The 17,489-nt window shown below is 40.8% G+C and overlaps 1 protein-coding gene and 4 non-coding genes across 6 annotated transcripts in view; 4 read left to right on the top strand and 1 right to left on the bottom strand.

The window, feature by feature from the left end:
• The window catches only part of LOC134002407 (partitioning defective 3 homolog), a 348,507-nt gene extending 333,115 nt beyond the window's left edge, over window positions 1-15,392 (bottom strand). For both annotated transcript variants that reach the window (XM_062441750.1, XM_062441749.1), the window contains exon 1: window positions 15,084-15,392. In XM_062441750.1, the coding sequence (XP_062297734.1) occupies window positions 15,084-15,203 (120 nt within the window). In that variant the 5' untranslated portion in view covers window positions 15,204-15,392. The remainder of the gene's footprint in view (window positions 1-15,083) is intronic.
• Window positions 3,142-3,213, top strand: trnaw-cca (transfer RNA tryptophan (anticodon CCA)). Its single transcript has one exon. It is a non-coding gene; the product is annotated as a tRNA-Trp (tRNA).
• On the top strand, window positions 4,066-4,137 carry trnaw-cca (transfer RNA tryptophan (anticodon CCA)). The gene has a single exon. It is a non-coding gene; the product is annotated as a tRNA-Trp (tRNA).
• trnaw-cca (transfer RNA tryptophan (anticodon CCA)) lies at window positions 4,990-5,061 on the top strand. The gene has a single exon. It is a non-coding gene; the product is annotated as a tRNA-Trp (tRNA).
• trnaw-cca (transfer RNA tryptophan (anticodon CCA)) lies at window positions 6,000-6,071 on the top strand. The gene has a single exon. It is a non-coding gene; the product is annotated as a tRNA-Trp (tRNA).
• Window positions 15,393-17,489: the final 2,097 nt, after the last annotated feature.

A 17,489-nucleotide genomic window follows, 5' to 3' on the forward strand; every position in this document is an offset into this window, starting at 1 on the left:
AGCATTTTAGCATCTTTAGCTCATTGCTTTGCAACAGGCAGCAGTTGACACCAAAAAAGTTAGCAGTTAGCTTGCTAGCTGGTGAAAAAAGCCGACACCTAGCGTGCTAAGAGCTAGATATTTTAGTAGTTTAGTAGTTAGTGGAGAAGAAAACAGAAACATGACTTTAACATGGTGCTTCAAGTCTGTCAGTTGTGTAAAGAGGTAATTGTTTGCTAATAGTTTAGCCATAGCAATGTTAAGAGGAGATAATGTGTTCAGGCTGTCGGCTCATTTAGGAGTTTTTTTGCCCCCTTGAATACCTACAAAAACAATTATAGGATTTTTTTACTGCACACATTGCTGTCATAGGAGGAAAAGTAAAGGTGTAATGAGTTACCATTTAGGTGTTCAGTGGTATTGTGCATGCTGGCTCACTATCATGGCTTACTGATACAGCGAAATGGAACAGACACATCGTTAAAGTTATTAGTTCCACCTGTGCTGATTTTGCAATATGAAAAAGTAAAAAATTAAAGGGTCTATTAAAAGGTATATTGCAGCTTTACTGGCATATTGTAAACTATTGAAGTTTTTTATTTTTATTTTTACAGTCACTCTCAATTTAGGGTTGTTCCCATTAACTTTTCTTTTCATATATAGTGTAGGCTACCTTTTATAATAGTGCCATAGTTATGTTGAAGCTGCTGCATTAATGAGCACGTAAGGTTTAACAATCTAATGTGAAGCAGTATTATAGGAACAAATGCCTTCCTGACCTAAAGCTTTAAACCAACATGTTTAACACTGTAACAGGGATAGGCTTCCTCACCCCTATATAATGTGAAAATAACCCTTACATAAGGAATATATGATATGTCCCCTCTGAAACCTGAAATGCAGGCGTTGAGGGCTGTTGTTCTTAATTCTTTGACAAACACCCCGTGCTTGTGAACTCTCTGTAACTGCAGTCGTGGCCGCAGAAATAAGCTGTTGACAAAACAGTGGATCACACCCAATAGGTTCTGGCGGGGCTTGCATGTCGAAACACCGCAAACCACATAGCTGGCCTTTGCTACGACTTGCTCACAGTTGGATCCAGCTGGAGGCAGGAATTGTCATCTCACTGGGGATGAAAAAAACAAGTGGAACAACTTGAAGCACTCCAGCATGCTCCTGTACACAAAACAAAAGGAAACACACTTTGAATTGGTCTTATCCAAATCATTGCACTGACCAAATCCACATATTTACCCCTCAAAATTCACATAATTACCTCTTTCCAACTCACACACCATTTTTAGCCCTGACTATGTAATCATATTGAGCAATACAAATCTTGGGAGGCAAATGTACACACTGTATAGCCTCCCACACCGTAGCTGTAAGGTTGTTAGTGGAGAGCACTCAACTATCTTGACTTTGTGGTCAGATTAATCTTCAGTCCATTCAATCAGCCAGTGAGCCAGCCAGTCAGTCAAGAATATGAATTATCAACTATTGCAGCTCTGAAACAGAAATACACTGCAGTTTTACTGACAAGCTGTTCCAAATGCAGAAATCATCTTGAGTTAGATGTTAATATACAGAGCCAAAAAGACAACAGTTTTTCTGTTTTCTCGCTTAGCAGCATGACAGACCTGGGTAAAAAAAGTTAAGCGAGCAGGAGTTTTTTTGCTAACTGGACAAATACAGACAGCGAAAAGTTATCAGACACCCTAACTGACCTTCCAAGTTCGTGAGTGGTCACAACAAAATTATTATTCATATTTTTCTTGTTTGCCAGCCAACAAACCCAAGGTTTCTTAACTGCATCCATTGAAGTTCAAGTAAACCAAAGTGATTATTTCTGCCTCCAGAGCAGGAGCTCTGCCTCTAACTAAAACTGGAATCTATAAAAGCTAGAGGGAAAGCTTTTCCTCTCCAAACAGCCAGATCGGGGAGCTTCTCCTGAATTAAGAAGTGGAGCTACAGCAGCCCATACCATTACTGAATGGAAAAGTAATGCCTGTGTGTATTTTAAGAGCAGAGAAAAGGGGGCCTCCATGTTAAGATGGGCAGAGTGTAGACAGTGGAAGCTGTCAAAACAGCCTTTAAGACCATGCTGGGGAGGTTTGAAAGTGCTTTTCCATCTTAGCAGCATTACTAAAAAATATTGTCGGCCCTTTCTGCCAGAAATGCCTTTAATTCAACACCTTGTCAAATATTCCATTTAAAATAATCTAAATATAGGTTATGATGAATGTCATCTTCCAACCCATCCAATGGTAATACCAGCTGAAAACTGTGCTAATATTTTCTTTCTCAAAGGTACATGTATTTCTGGCACCTACCCCACAACAAAAAAAGGAGAGGGTGGTTTGAGAGTACAGGATACATTTTCAAATTGACATTTTCTCAACTCTCCATCAACAAGCAACTGACCTGCATCAACTTGCCTCGCAAAAAATGAAAAAGCCAAATTATTGCCATAAATGCAGCAGAAAATACGATGGGGGAAAATAACTAGGGGTAAGAGAAACAATAACTCATCTAATGAGGGGTTCAGACTTAAGATCATAGCTTCTGTTGAACCATAAGCTGCAGGATGGTTGTATATAACAAAAGATTACTACTTATTCTGTCATGTCCTACTGCGTTTCAGTTGGCTGTGTTAAGGCTCATTTCCCTGACTCCTAAACACAGCCTGCCATCTATTCTTCAGTTCAGCAGAATTACATGAAAGGAGCTTAATGGTAACCTTTCCCATAGCAAACCACGGATCTGCTGGTGACTAATCTGTGAAAACAAATGGAAAAGTTAAAGGTAAATAGGGGTGGAGTTCGGGGGTAAGAATGAGTGATAAGGGAAAGAGATGGGAAACACAAAATTAGGGTTGTGACAATGGTTGTGCAAATAAAGCGTCAATACAGAATGTCATTGTCATGGGTGGAGACCTCAATGCAGGTCAGAGATGTTATAAACAGTATAAATAAGGCCTTGTGGCGCAAAGGTAGCACGTCTGACTCCAGCTCAGAAAGTTGCGTGTTCACGATAAACGATAAACATCTGTCCATTCACATTCCAACAGATCTCAATTCGTATTTTTATCAATATCTGCTAATGTTATGGGACAGACTTCAGGAAATGCTGGATATGGAAGTAGAATGCATGTGCTGTGGAGACCTCGTGGCGCAACGGTAGCGCGTCTGACTCCAGATCAGAAGGTTGCGTGTTCAAATCACGTCGGGGTCAGAGCTTTAAGATACACATCTGTCCTTTGACATTCAAAGATCTCCATACCATTAAAAGCAAATTCTGGGTAATAAATTACACCTAGCTATGTTGTTCATATGCCTGTCTTCCATAAGTGGGTCATTAAAGAATGTGTAAAGTGAATTCAGACATTTTTTCTAAACACATTAAATAGGTCATAAATGTATTTCTAAAAAAGGTGTAAAAAGCATTCCAACCATTTACATTTGAATTTGGAGCTAGGCTTCACAAACTGTGTTTCAAGATTTCTGAGTTCAGGATTTAGTGGGCGGGTCTGAAAATCACTGCCGCGTTACGTAATGCGGCGGTGATTGGCATAAACACGCCCCTACTGCTGTAGAGGTATAAATACATTCAGCGCACACTACTACTACTACTACTACAGTCTACAGTTAGCCAGTTAGCTGAGTTAGCCGCCGAGGTAGCCGCCGGTCTAGCAGCTGGGTTAGCAGCAGAAAGCTCTCAGACGTAGCGTCCATGTTTCTGGTAGAGGTGGTGACTTTGATTGACAGGCGACACTTGGTAGGGGGCGGGGTTTCAGCAAACTCAGGGGGCACTCCCACAGCGTTTGGGAGTAGAGAAAGAGGCTGATTTTTACAGAACTTTGAAGCCTAATTTGGCGATTTTTTTAATCATTCAAATTTGGCAGGGTGGTTAACAACACACTTTTCTGTGGTATGTCAAACTCAGAACACATATTTATTCTTACTTTACACGGACTTTAAGCTCAGTTACCTGGCAAAAACTTCCAATACTCTTCCATCCATTAACAGGACAAATATCAGAACAGATCTCAACTTGTATTGTTATTAATATCGCTTAGACCTCTGAGACTTCGTGGCGCAACGGTAGCGCGTCTGACTCCAGATCAGAAGGTTGCGTGTTCAAATCACGTCGGGGTCAGAGCTTTAAGATACACATCTGTCCTTTGACATTCAAAGATCTCCATACCATTAAAAGCAAATTCTGGGTAATAAATTACACCTAGCTATGTTGTTCATATGCCTGTCTTCCATAAGTGGGTCATTAAAGAATGTGTAAAGTGAATTCAGACATTTTTTCTAAACACATTAAATAGGTCATAAATGTATTTCTAAAAAAGGTGTAAAAAGCATTCCAACCATTTACATTTGAATTTGGAGCTAGGCTTCACAAACTGTGTTTCAAGATTTCTGAGTTCAGGATTTAGTGGGCGGGTCTGAAAATCACTGCCGCGTTACGTAATGCGGCGGTGATTGGCATAAACACGCCCCTACTGCTGTAGAGGTATAAATACATTCAGCGCACACTACTACTACTACTACTACAGTCTACAGTTAGCCAGTTAGCTGAGTTAGCCGCCGAGGTAGCCGCCGGTCTAGCAGCTGGGTTAGCAGCAGAAAGCTCTCAGACGTAGCGTCCATGTTTCTGGTAGAGGTGGTGACTTTGATTGACAGGCGACACTTGGTAGGGGGCGGGGTTTCAGCAAACTCAGGGGGCACTCCCACAGCGTTTGGGAGTAGAGAAAGAGGCTGATTTTTACAGAACTTTGAAGCCTAATTTGGCGATTTTTTTAATCATTCAAATTTGGCAGGGTGGTTAACAACACACTTTTCTGTGGTATGTCAAACTCAGAACACATATTTATTCTTACTTTACACGGACTTTAAGCTCAGTTACCTGGCAAAAACTTCCAATACTCTTCCATCCATTAACAGGACAAATATCAGAACAGATCTCAACTTGTATTGTTATTAATATCGCTTAGACCTCTGAGACTTCGTGGCGCAACGGTAGCGCGTCTGACTCCAGATCAGAAGGTTGCGTGTTCAAATCACGTCGGGGTCAAAGCTTTAAGATACACATCTGTCCTTTGACATTCAAAGATCTCCATACCATTAAAAGCTAATTCTGGTTCCATAAAGCAAGCTCTAGATAGTTCAAGCTCAGTTACCACAGCAACTTATGCTAACCTGGTCCAGACCAGGCTCATTGTCAGGCTTAGCCTGAGTTGCTGCTTATGCTGAAAGAAAAGAGATGATTTAACATATTATATGGCTTCATTAATCACCATAATTTAAAAAAAAATAGTTAACAAAAAGTCAACTTGATAATAGCCTAATCATATAAATATACACACATATAGTCAACTTAATACTCATATACATTCATACATAACCCTATATAGTCGAGTACAAAGTCAACTTAATTATATATATATATATATGTATGTATTTGTGTCTGTGTGTTCATAATATTGAACATTGAGGCCTGACAGAATAACAGCCTCATAAATATTGAACAACTGCAAAGATATTTGGACAAGAGATGTAATATTTAAATCCTTATGTCTTTAACTGGGAGGAAGCGCTGTTTTAAAAGGTATTGGTTATTGATTAGTACATTTAAAATAATGTCTAAAAAGTAAACTAAAACGTGTTTAGTGGATGCATGTCTCGGCGTTTCCCTTTTTCTGTTAATTGATTAAGGTCTAGTCTATATAACGACCTCAACCCATGCACTGTTTCCCTGTTAGTCAAGGCCCGTCCCTTGATTGAGGAGCTTGAACCAGGACAGAGCTGCTATAGTCTGCAGGGCACTGCAACAAGAGCGCACCTTCAGAGACAGATCAGACCCATTCAATTGATCAGCTATTTCCTGCCAGCCTTTCTCTTGGATTTTATTTATTGACAGATCTCAACTTGTATTGTTATTAATGCCTCCTAATTTTATGGGACAGACTTCAGGAAAGGCTGGATATGGAAGTAGAATGCATGAGCTTTGGCGACCTCGTGGCGCAACGGTAGCGCGTCTGACTCCAGATCAGAAGGTTGCGTGTTCAAATCACGTCGGGGTCATAGTTTTAAGAAGCACATCTACATACAAAAAACTGATGTTAGCAAGTGCCTGCCATTTAATATCAAACATGCAGGATTAGGAAAACGAAGCTTCTGATGCACTGATGAAGATCCTTCAGAACTCACGCACATTATTGACTTAAAATCTGCAACAAAACACAACCGAAAATATAAGCAATTCATCCCAGACTGCCTCTCCTAATCATTAACACCTGCCACGTGTCAAAGGATGGGTTCAGGATGGTGCAGATGTTAAATTGTAGCTGTCAAATGTTTCCCAAGCATCACACCAGTGTATCAGTTCATTGGATGGTTAAAATAGAATCTATAAAATGTCCATGCTGTCAGAAAGTCTGTGCCAACCATTAGTTTCAAACAAACCTATGATTTGAGTTTCCTTTCATTTGTCAGGATGGTTAAATCTAGTGTAAATGTGCCTAATAGTACTAAGAGGGCATTTCAAACTGTCAAATATAAATGATGGATAAACAAATAGTTCTTGGTGATATTTGCTTCTTTTTTGGCACAACAGGTATTCACCATCTTGAATAAACATGGACAGCAATGCTATTTCAAGCATTCCAGAAGCTATAAAGAGTAGCCTTTTAACACAAACGTGCATCTAAGTTATGTTAGTTCATGTGTAGTGCATTGGCTCTATTGTCCTGCTTCTAACGGTTCAGGCTAATGATTAGCTGGATTATCTGAACCAGTGGGTTAAGATAACAAAACGGGAGTCCCCACCATCACAAGGCTGTGGCTGGGATAGGAAAACACAAGCTGACAGCTATCAAGAACTCATGTTTGATATGTCCGTTTAGTCACACTGAGCTATGACTGAATGAACACACCTAGAAATTCAATATGTGCTACATTGTATCAATGCCTGCTAAATTTGTGAATGATTTGACAATAAAAGGAATTTCCGTAATTTAGCTTTAGGGCCAGTGGACAACGAAACCAGAAAGAAAACCAAAAGACCTGTACCACATCAGCAGTGACAACAGAAACTGTCCCTGACCCTGAATGCCTCAACATAGGGTATATGTAGCCGGAAAACACCAATCATGCAATGGTTTGGCATGGCAATAGCATATTCAGACTTTGGCAGTTACCATGATGGCATGCAGCCTGCTTGCATTGCTGTGTTTAGCAACAACTGCCAGAAATTCTCCCACTTTTGTATGCAGCACTCAAGCTCTATGCTTTGAATTCAAAATGACTGGTGTTTTGATCTCTGCCGAGTCAGTCTTTGCATGCTTGCATGCGTGTGCCCTCCCTACCATTTACATACCATATATCAGCACCTGTATGTATACCTGAGTGGCATTAAAGCCAGTGGAGAAGCCCTAAGTCATCGACCCTGAAGAGATACACTGTTTGGGAAAGATAAGAGAGTCAGTGTATGATCATTGTCCTTGGTGCCATTCACATGAGAAAGAAAAACTGGCCAGACAGCCATTAAGCCAGACAGCCAGACAGGTTGTTCAGCAGTAGTCTCAATTTCGCTTTGACACTGATTCAAATGCCTGGCCACACAAATGTAGACCACAGTCTATAGTACTAACAGTGCAGTCCTTAAACCTGCAGTGCAAAACTTTTACATATAAATGAATGTCCTCAGGCCCTTGCCAAACGAGTTTTCATAATGCTGATTAAGCCTATGACCACTAGGTGAATCTCTCTGTATTTCACAGTATACCAGGGTTTTTAATCTGGTGTTGGGTTTGGCATTCTCATGCCTGCCAGATGAATGCATAATGCGTATGCTCCATGGGCAGAGCATGCACACTATGCTTCTGCCAGAGGCGGCCAACTTCCAGTTAGCTCTCTTGAGTTGAATGGGGATAAAATTAATAAATTGTGCTGCTGTTCTAGACTTTCCAACCATTTGGTTCTTTTATATGTATTTCGATATTGACAGTTTTTCGTTTTGTTTTGGCTCTCTACTGCACTAATTAGTTTTCAAATGAAGTAACAACTATGACATTAAAGTTGTAACTTTCAGCATGAAATGAAATACAATCAATATGTTCAACATTGAAAATCCTTTGCAATGAATGACTGAAGTCTATGACCCACAGATATCAGCAGGTGCTTGATATATCTAACCTGGTGATATTCTGTCAGGCCTGTACCACAGCCAACATCACTTCTTACTTGTTTTGGGGTTGTGCCACATCATGTGACTGACTTTACCAGTTAAAACAATAATGAGTCATAAAACATCTTACCATGATAATCCATGTATAAATGTATAATGGGTCTATGTGTAAAAGTCTTGCATTGTTCACCCAATACAGACTAACACATTCAAACACCCTAAAAATTGACAGTCAGTACTTAAACGTCATAGTCATTGTGCCTGACTTGCTGAAATAAAGAGCCAAAGCTGCAAACAATGCATCACAGTGCGACAACTCATGGACTGCACTGTATGTTTGTACACTGACCTAACTAAACTTACCCTGCAGTCATTTCTTTGAGGTCTCTTCCAAATTTCTGTAAAGCTAGTATTTAAGTGCTGCTTCTGCATCTGCACTATACAACTAAACATACTGTTATCTCAGTGTGAAATTACAGCCTTTTTGCCCTGCACTGCTGCATGCTCTCTTATTGCTGCAGATTTTTGACATTGCATAAAGCACCTGGTGTGCTTTCAAAATAAACTGTGACATGATTTTAAGTAAAGAGCTGCAGAGAAGGTGAAGTAAATCAAAGTCTTAAACCTCAGTAAACAGATGGTGAAGGAGTGCAGTGCAGGCCGGGGTACTGAATATCTTTTCTGGATGCTTGGGCAAACTGCAACTCGTGACTTTTGGAGCAGCGGGTGTGTGATGTTTTACTCAAAGACCGGTGGGCAACAATTCCCCTGGATGGAGTTAGCACGAAAGCAAGGACAATGCTCAGTCAACTGGAAGACAACACTTTGTCAGCCAGCTGGAGAGAAAAGGATAAAAAAAGACAAGCAATCCAAATACAAAAAGAGATGTAAAACAAATGAAGAATAAACTGAAGTCAGAGGGGAACACAACAAGGAGATGAGGTTATCGAGTTCACACTTCTCTTATTCTACCCCTGCTTTGCTCCCTGCTGTGGTAGAAATGAACTTGAAAATCACTGCCACTTGACCACAGTTGAACCATAGCCCCAATCCTACTCAGTTACCATCAATCACACAGCGTCCCATCATCCTACAGGACCTATAGAGCTCAGCCTTGTACAGTCCACGGACATGATAATCTCCTCAATTATCTTCCACTTCTGTAATATTCCTATGCACATACAGCAGCCCTCTCTATTACATAACCACTGAGCCGCTGAGTGTAGTGAGCTAATGATCTCTGACAACCATTCCTGCGGCAGTTCCCACTTTCTCTTTGCGGTGTATTTCTGTACAGCTGTACTGGCATGAGACTCGTGTTAGATCCTTACCTGAGAGTAGATGGCCATTAAAACCTCTAGTTGTGCCTTGAGTAGAACAGAGAACAGACAAGTTGTGTTTTAAGTGATGCACTTGGAAGCAAATTCAACCGTTATCTATGTTTTTTTCACTTTTTTTCCAACAGTGATAGAGAATCTTTACCTAAGATCACTTAAGAAATGTCAGTACATGCCAAGACAACACTTCACAACTCCCCTCTCAATGTGCCACTATTTTTTTTTAGGCCAACTTCAAGATATGGATTTAGAAAACTTTCTCAGTAACGACATTGGCTGTTCCTGCTCTGAAAATGTCTACAGGCTGGTTTCTACAACAGAAGCCAATGTATCCAACATATGATTTAGAGGCCTTTTTGTCATCCACTTTCCTCACAAATCAACATCTAAACATTGTCTCACAAACAGATACTAGGGTTTCAAACATTGTCCTGCGGCAGGAAAGCAACTATCTTGAGTTCTCCAACTGTGCTGAAGGGAGCAGCTTTACCCTTCTGTGTGTTTGGCTCTCATGAGGTATAAGTTAAAGTTACTCAACTGTCAATTTGCTTTGAACTGACAAGGAGCCAGAGAGACTGGTGGCCCTAAGACAGGGGTCACCAGTACGCAGCTGACTGTGTGTGACTGTGTGTGTATGGGTCCAATGAATTGTATGGCAGATTATCCTATGATTATTATTTAGTATTATTTTTCCAGACCAAGGAGTCAGTTCTGTCCCTGCGTGTAATTCTGCCATCTGGTTCTTCTAAGTGCAATAAACATGTTACATTATCCAGTATTATATGGAACAATATCCACGGCTCCATTAACATGGTTTACAACTTTTCACAGTGGATGAAATTACACTTCTTTGATAATAATTAAAAGATCAAAACATCACGATGAAAACAAAACCATGGTTCAGTGGCATTCGACAGGATTTATGTCCGACCATTAATAAGAACATGTGTGGCCTCTTTTGGAGGAAGCAGAGGGTGAGAAAATAAACCAAAGCACACAAGAGTGGCTTGGTCTAGCATAGTAATCTGTTATAAGACGTCATCATGGTATACTTTCAAATAAACCCATTTAACTGGCACATTGAATTTGCTCTTAAAAGATGCAGTTTGGTTTGACTTTTTAGGAAATGTGCTTTTTTTGGCTTTCTTAGAAGTTAGAGCAAGAAGATAATTAGCTAGCATTAAGTTTAGCATTAAGACTGGAAGCCAGTCTTGTCTCTGTCCGAAACTGGTAAAACATTTTTTTTTTTTTTTTTTTAAATCTAATGAAATAAATCACCTTAATTAACTCATCAACAGCTCAATAATTAACACATTGTAACTTTTTTTGTATTTATACAAAAAGTTGAGTATGAAAAATCATCGCTACCAGTCTTAATGCTAAAGTAAGCTAACAGCTGGCTGATTTACAATATTAAACAGACAGATATGAGAGTGGTATTGATGTTCTTATCTATATCTCAGTAAAAAAAAAAGCAAATAAGCATAGGCCTATTCCCCAAAATGTTAAGGTATATTATCAATCACAATGAAAGTAGGGGATTTCAGCTTAACTGATTTTATGGTGTTATTTGTAGAAAACGTGCAGTTTGGAGCAGTGCAAAGGAGCAACACAGCGACAGCAACAGTACTAGAGACTAAATATTCCTAAGAAATGTTCCCAATCAGTGTGTAGAGCTGCTATTTTGAGTGGTAATGACAGACAATAGTGTACAGTCTCAAATTAGATGGTCCTGTACCTGTTCCCAGTAATACCGCTGTTTATATCATTCGGTTCCAAGACTGAATTTGACAGCAATTTTCATCATTTTCTGCTATGGACATGTCACCGTTATGTCAACAAGCCATTTACCATTTTGTGATTGATGTCCCATGCAGTCTGTATGTATAAAAATAGATATATCATTGAGTTCATGGTCTTCAGACATTCAGGAACCAGAGGACACATACTCATTATATGCCACTGATACTGTATAACCAAACAAGGGGTAATATGGAAATGTGGGGTTTTAACTGTATTGTTCCCTGGGATTACTCTGCATTTGTGTATTTCAACAACTAAGGTATGTTGTGACTTGTCTGCAAGTCTGAATTTGTGGAATTTTGGGAGGAAAAGGGCAATTATGTTAAGCTTTATCCTACATTTAGCTTTCTGTGGGAAAGTAGGAGTCAAATGGGTTCTTGGGATGCATCTCTTCAAAGAGTTGGAGCCACAAATTACGGTTTTAGTGATTGAGTGCTTGAGTATTCTGTTGTTATATATCTATGACAGTGCACCAGATGTGAGTGAAACCAGACTGAAACAAGATGAGCAAAGACCTGAGCCTCCCAGTCACGTCCACGTGGTGTTTTGTATGCCAACGGGAAAGCCCACAAAATATTACTCCTGCTTACATGACTAAAAACGTGGTTAGTACTCAGTTATTATGTGACTGGCCAAGTGCAAAAAACAACAGCTCTGAGAACAAGAAGGCAGGATGAGAAGCGCAACAAGCCAGTTAGCATTAATCCTTCATGACTGTGCATACTGTTAACCAGATTGACTCTGAGGTTAATGGCGCTTGAGTGGGTGATTGATGTATACTTCCTGGTCCCACAGAGACTGTGACAAAGCCCTCAAGAGTCCCCAGAGAAGATCATGTACGCCAGCACCAGCTTGTGACTCTGTCTGATTATTCTGCACCACCGTTACAGCTAATTCAAAGCCTCAACAGAGGCATGAGAATATGTCTAATTTCACAGATCACTGACATTACAGGCAGGTAAGAGCTCAGCATTGCCATGACAATACATCCAACAAATATCTAAGCAATCCAAGGCAGGTCATGTGTATTAAAGAGGTAGATAAAACATTCAAGACGGAAGGTAGGCGGAAAGAGGATCAGCTGTAAGTACTGAGGAGGATGGTAGAGAAGAGGCGGACATGAAGCAGCTGTTGAAGTGATGAGAAAGGAAGGGCTTCCCAGAGAGAGCACATAGGGATGCATTCATACTGCAAGGCCTTTGAATCTTAATTGCATCTGATTCTTGGCTACCAGCACAGTATTAGGGATGGAAATGATGGCTAATCAGTCTACCACTTTGGTCCAGACTGAAATATTGCAACAACTCCTGGAATGACTGACAGCAACCCCCTGACTTTTTATCTAGTGCCATTACCAGGTGATTGTTTTTTATGTGTCCAATACTTGAGGTTTATGATCAAATGCCAGCATCGTGATTATGAGCATGTGAGCACACTGACCTCAAAGTACCTCAGAGTAAAACTATACTAAAGTACAGCCAAGCATAGCGGTAGACTTTTAGTCTTGTTTTAACTTGTTGTCTAGCATGTCGCCCATATTCTATATATGAACTGTCAGTGATGTACCTCCACTCTTCTGTAGCATTTTTTTCAACTCTTATCCCTTACAGAATGTGTCTTTAGAGTCTGAAGTGCCTTTTTCACTTTCACTTTTTACTTTCCTCTTCCTCCTAAATCTGCATCACCCAAGTTGACTTTGTCAGATGAATTATGTATGATTTATGTATTCTTTTATAGCAACAGTAACAAATTCTGATTTGAGTGTTTGAATACATATTGCATGATACAGAGTCTGCATACCTTTGGATACAGTTTTGTGTCAGGTCTTTTCATATTTGTTGCAGTGTCCTGGTGGGCTATGGTTAAGACAAATGCTACATACATTCAACGTCAAGGGTTGGGTTCTTTGTTACATGTCATACTTCTCTCTCGCCTTCCAGTAAGGGAAATAAAGAGCAACTTTTTCACCCAGGAGTTAAGGGTTAAAGCAATGCTTTGCTGCTGTCAGGTGCAGGGATATTATAAAACTTAAGTGTCCAACTGTATATCTGATTACATCTTCCGGTAGTCCAAAGGTCTTGGGTGGCCTGTGATACAGTAGTTAGTGTTGACTCAGATCCAAAGAGTTCTCCAGAGGGGAAGCCTACGCTTCTACATTTACAGTACTTCTGCATGGATCAATGGGCCAGTCGCCTCCATTCTGCTGAACCGTGGAAAACCATCAAGCACTGGTAAACAGAGGAGTCAATGTGTGTGTCATTGCTGGTGTGTGCCTAAGGAGGAAGTTGCTTTTCAAGAATGAGTGTTAATGTTGACTTACTTTGTCACTGTTTGCCTTCAGTGACAACATCTACTACTGAGCTATGATAATGAATATTCATCCTTTTCAGAGTATTTTATCAGTGTCTACGTTGCTGAGCATACAGGTGTGAAGTTACTGCATCTCTGTGAATGCACTGAAAGGGAAAAAGGATTTTGTTAGATCATATTTTACATCTCACCCTCACCCAGGATCTTTCTGAAACCTTTCAAAAGATTACTGGAATTGCATCTCTCTAAAACAGAGAGGATGAAAGGCTCTCTGAAGCTTAAACGCTGAAAAGAAAATACTTGGGAAAAAACAGCTTGGATTCATGAAGGTATCCAGAGCCAATGAAGAAGATCTTCAGCATTAACCTGACTCCAATGATAATACCACCCACTGTCAAATAGGAGAAAGTGCTGTCACTAAGAATGCGTACCAAACTTTCATTCATTCATTAGTCAGTTATTGGGCTTTAAAGCGCAGCCACTCGAAACCCACAAAGGGAAAAGCAATCAGTGTCCTCATTCCAATTTGGCAGAGGGGTTTCACACAGTCATGTGTTCCATCCCTTCATAAATGAAACTTCTATCAACTGTTTTTTACAAGCATGTAATTGAAAAGGCAGTGAGTGCAAAGCCAGGTTTCTCAAAAAACAAGGGAAAAACCCTTTGGAATATTACCACTTATTCCATAAAACAGATTAACTGTGGTGTGTTGTACAGACATGAATCCTGACTACATGTGATAAACAGTTAATTTAGAGTACAGGGAATGGCACTTGTACCTCAGGTGTGACTAAAATTCCTACTAGGATTGATAATATGTGTGTCATAGCCAGTGTTCTATGTTTTAAATTGTATTTTCATTGTTTTGTTATGTTGCACACGTTTTACTGCAATTTTACACTGCAGGTATGAGACACACACACACACACACACACACACACACACACACACACACCGCGGGTTATCCTGTTCCTATATCACCCTCACTGCTCCACACTCTCTCTGGGTGAACTCTGCGCACTCTTGTGCACTTTTCCGCCACTACAGCTATTGACTGGGAACTTTTAATAGTCCTCACACCAGGGTTTTGCCAACTTTTTCTTGGACAACCAAACAGATCCACATCAAACCCCACTTAACCTACTTCAACGCAGAGACACAACTTTATAAACCGCGATCAAAACAATCCCTCTGTAGCCATTCTCTTGAAATAACAATGGAAAGTTTCCCTTAAGTGGACTCCCCCACACTCTTCCCACCAAGGGCCCCTGGGGGTCTTCACTGGCTCTAAATTTTAGGGTCAGCCACCGGCTCTCTTCTATCTCTTCTACCCACTCTCTCCCTCTTTCTCAGCCCGGTGAAAGCGCCATGTTGAGGATCCAGTGTGGGTGCAGCGTGCAGCTCCGCGCTCTCGGGAGGGAATCGTTACAAAAAGCACACCGGAGCAGAGGGACTCACCTTTGCGATCGCCTTCTTATACCTCATGGCAGCTTTCTCCACAAGACTGTGGACTTTTATATTCCCATCTCCACACGGAACGACCACCCGGGTCCTCCCGAAACACACCGTCACTTTCATTTCTCCTCCGCTGCGTTAATTCCAAAGAGGAAAAAGCCGCGTCAAAGCGACAATAACCATCCCCGGCGAGCGAAGGTGAAAAACGAAAATAAATCCCCAGCTGCTGCGTAGAAATCGGAGTGAAGTTGTCTTTGTGTCCTGCGTCCTAGGAGGAGAAGACAGAAGCCCAGCATTGGATCCAGCGGCAGGGCTGGGTGGCGTCCTCCCTGTGCCGTGTTGACTCACTTACAGAAACTTCCCAACACTACGCTTCTCCAGCGAGAGCGCACCACTGGACTGACACTGCGAGCGCGCACACATGTCAGAGCAGGCACTAAGAATGTTTCCAACAGCAATCAACACACTGCAGGTCGTGTCACAATTTACCTGACACGTCTTTGCCTTTTGATCTCCAAAACTTGCGTAATGTTCTGATTTGCAAGTCTGTTACAGTTTAGATTGGAGATATGTGAGTATGGTTGAACTTGAAAAGCCTTTAAAATAAAGTCAACCCAAATATATTTTTGTTATAGTGAAGAAAGAGAGAGATTATGACTAAATAACTTATATTATATTTTTACCTCCCATGTCACCAGTGGCTACAGCATATGGTCTGGGATTTCCAGGAGTCCCTGAAGCCCTAAAGCCAGGGCCAAATTAACCCACTAAATGTGACCCACCCAACCCTCACCCCAAAAACGCACACACTTATGACAAACCCATTTTGATAGTCCCATCTGGAATACTATCCTCACCAATATCAAAGGTAACCACCATATAGGGGTCCTACCATTTTCATATTTACTGTACTTTTATGGTGCATATAACCAAGAAGACTTAATTACGTAATTAATCAATTACCACTAAGTAGTTGCAATGCAGGCAACCTGAGGCCTTCCAGTGCACACAGGGTCTGGGTCAGGCACAGGGTCACTATGCCCAGTAATCCAGTCTCAAATTCACACTCACACATTATCAGCACTGTATCTGCACACTATCCAGTGCAAACATGTGGATCCTTTAGTGATGCGTATCTATCTTATGTTCAATCATCTCATATGGGATTCCCATGGAGTCGGACGTTATCTTATGAAATGGAGATCTTTAAGTATGGTAAGTCTGGGAACTGCTGCACACTTGATATGATTGATCCATTACACAGCAATGACTACCTTGATGATTCAGCACCTGAGACATATGAACCAATGTTGTCCTTGAACACATGAGACAGACTGAATAATGCAGCAGAATGAGCTGCAGTAATCTTATGATCTCAGATGTAGCTGCTGGGAAAGTCAGGTTTGTGTATATCTGTTAAAACCCCCTGTTCCAACCTGCATTTATGCTACTGATTAATGTAGTATACGACTGAATTATTAAACTGCAGTGCAGGATAAGAAATGAGCCTAAGGCTGGATCTACAGTGTGACCCAATTTACCGATAAAAGCTGCAACCTTTCTTTGGAGCTTCACTCTCTCCCTGCAGCTCTTATTCTTTATGAACTAATGTGGTCCGAGTGAATGAACATGAACAGGAGTGCAAGATGGTCAATCTCTTTATCAAACTATCTCAATGCAACACATAGGTGGACTTAATGGAAATAACTCTACTTAGATGCTTTCAGTTGTGTCTTTATAGCTCGATCTGAACATGAGTCTCACTATTCCTTTACTTGTCATTTGCTCAGATGGTGCAAGGATAGTGTGTCTGATTCTGATGTGAGAGGTGGTTTGTTCAAGTCACATTAGGGTCATGCAATAGGCTCATGCAAATCTTTTGATTTATACTGAAGTGACAAAATATTTCAGTAGGAAAGTGAAAAGCAGAACCTATTCTGAACTTTTTGGAGGCCTCTTTTTCACTTTGACAACTGCAGCTGTGACAGATTCCTTCTTTCACACATCTATTACTCCCCCTAGAGGTAAAGAGAAGGAAAAACACTTCCCAAAAGAGGACACTTGAACAGTTTGATGACTTTACACTAATTCTTTCCACATTTTACTGCATCTAAAATATATAAAACAACGCACCCTTGATGCCTGATATCTGTTCTTTAAGGCCGATGGTGTTGGAAATCCAAACCCTCGAGAGCTTTATACAAAAAACATCCATGAGCAAGTCAATGTTATTAACCCCAGCTGCTCCAGTGGAAGTAAGGCTGGATTTTAGTCTGACCACTGCACATCAGGAATGCAGAGAGGAGGAGAGAGAGGCATCGCAGCTTCACTGGGGTCCGTTGCCCACAAGAGCGGGCCCTATGTGTATCACTCACTGTCTCACACAACATTGCTAAAAAAAAATCCATC

This window comes from Scomber scombrus, chromosome 20 (genome assembly GCF_963691925.1).
Source record: "Scomber scombrus chromosome 20, fScoSco1.1, whole genome shotgun sequence".
NCBI lineage: Eukaryota > Metazoa > Chordata > Actinopteri > Scombriformes > Scombridae > Scomber > Scomber scombrus.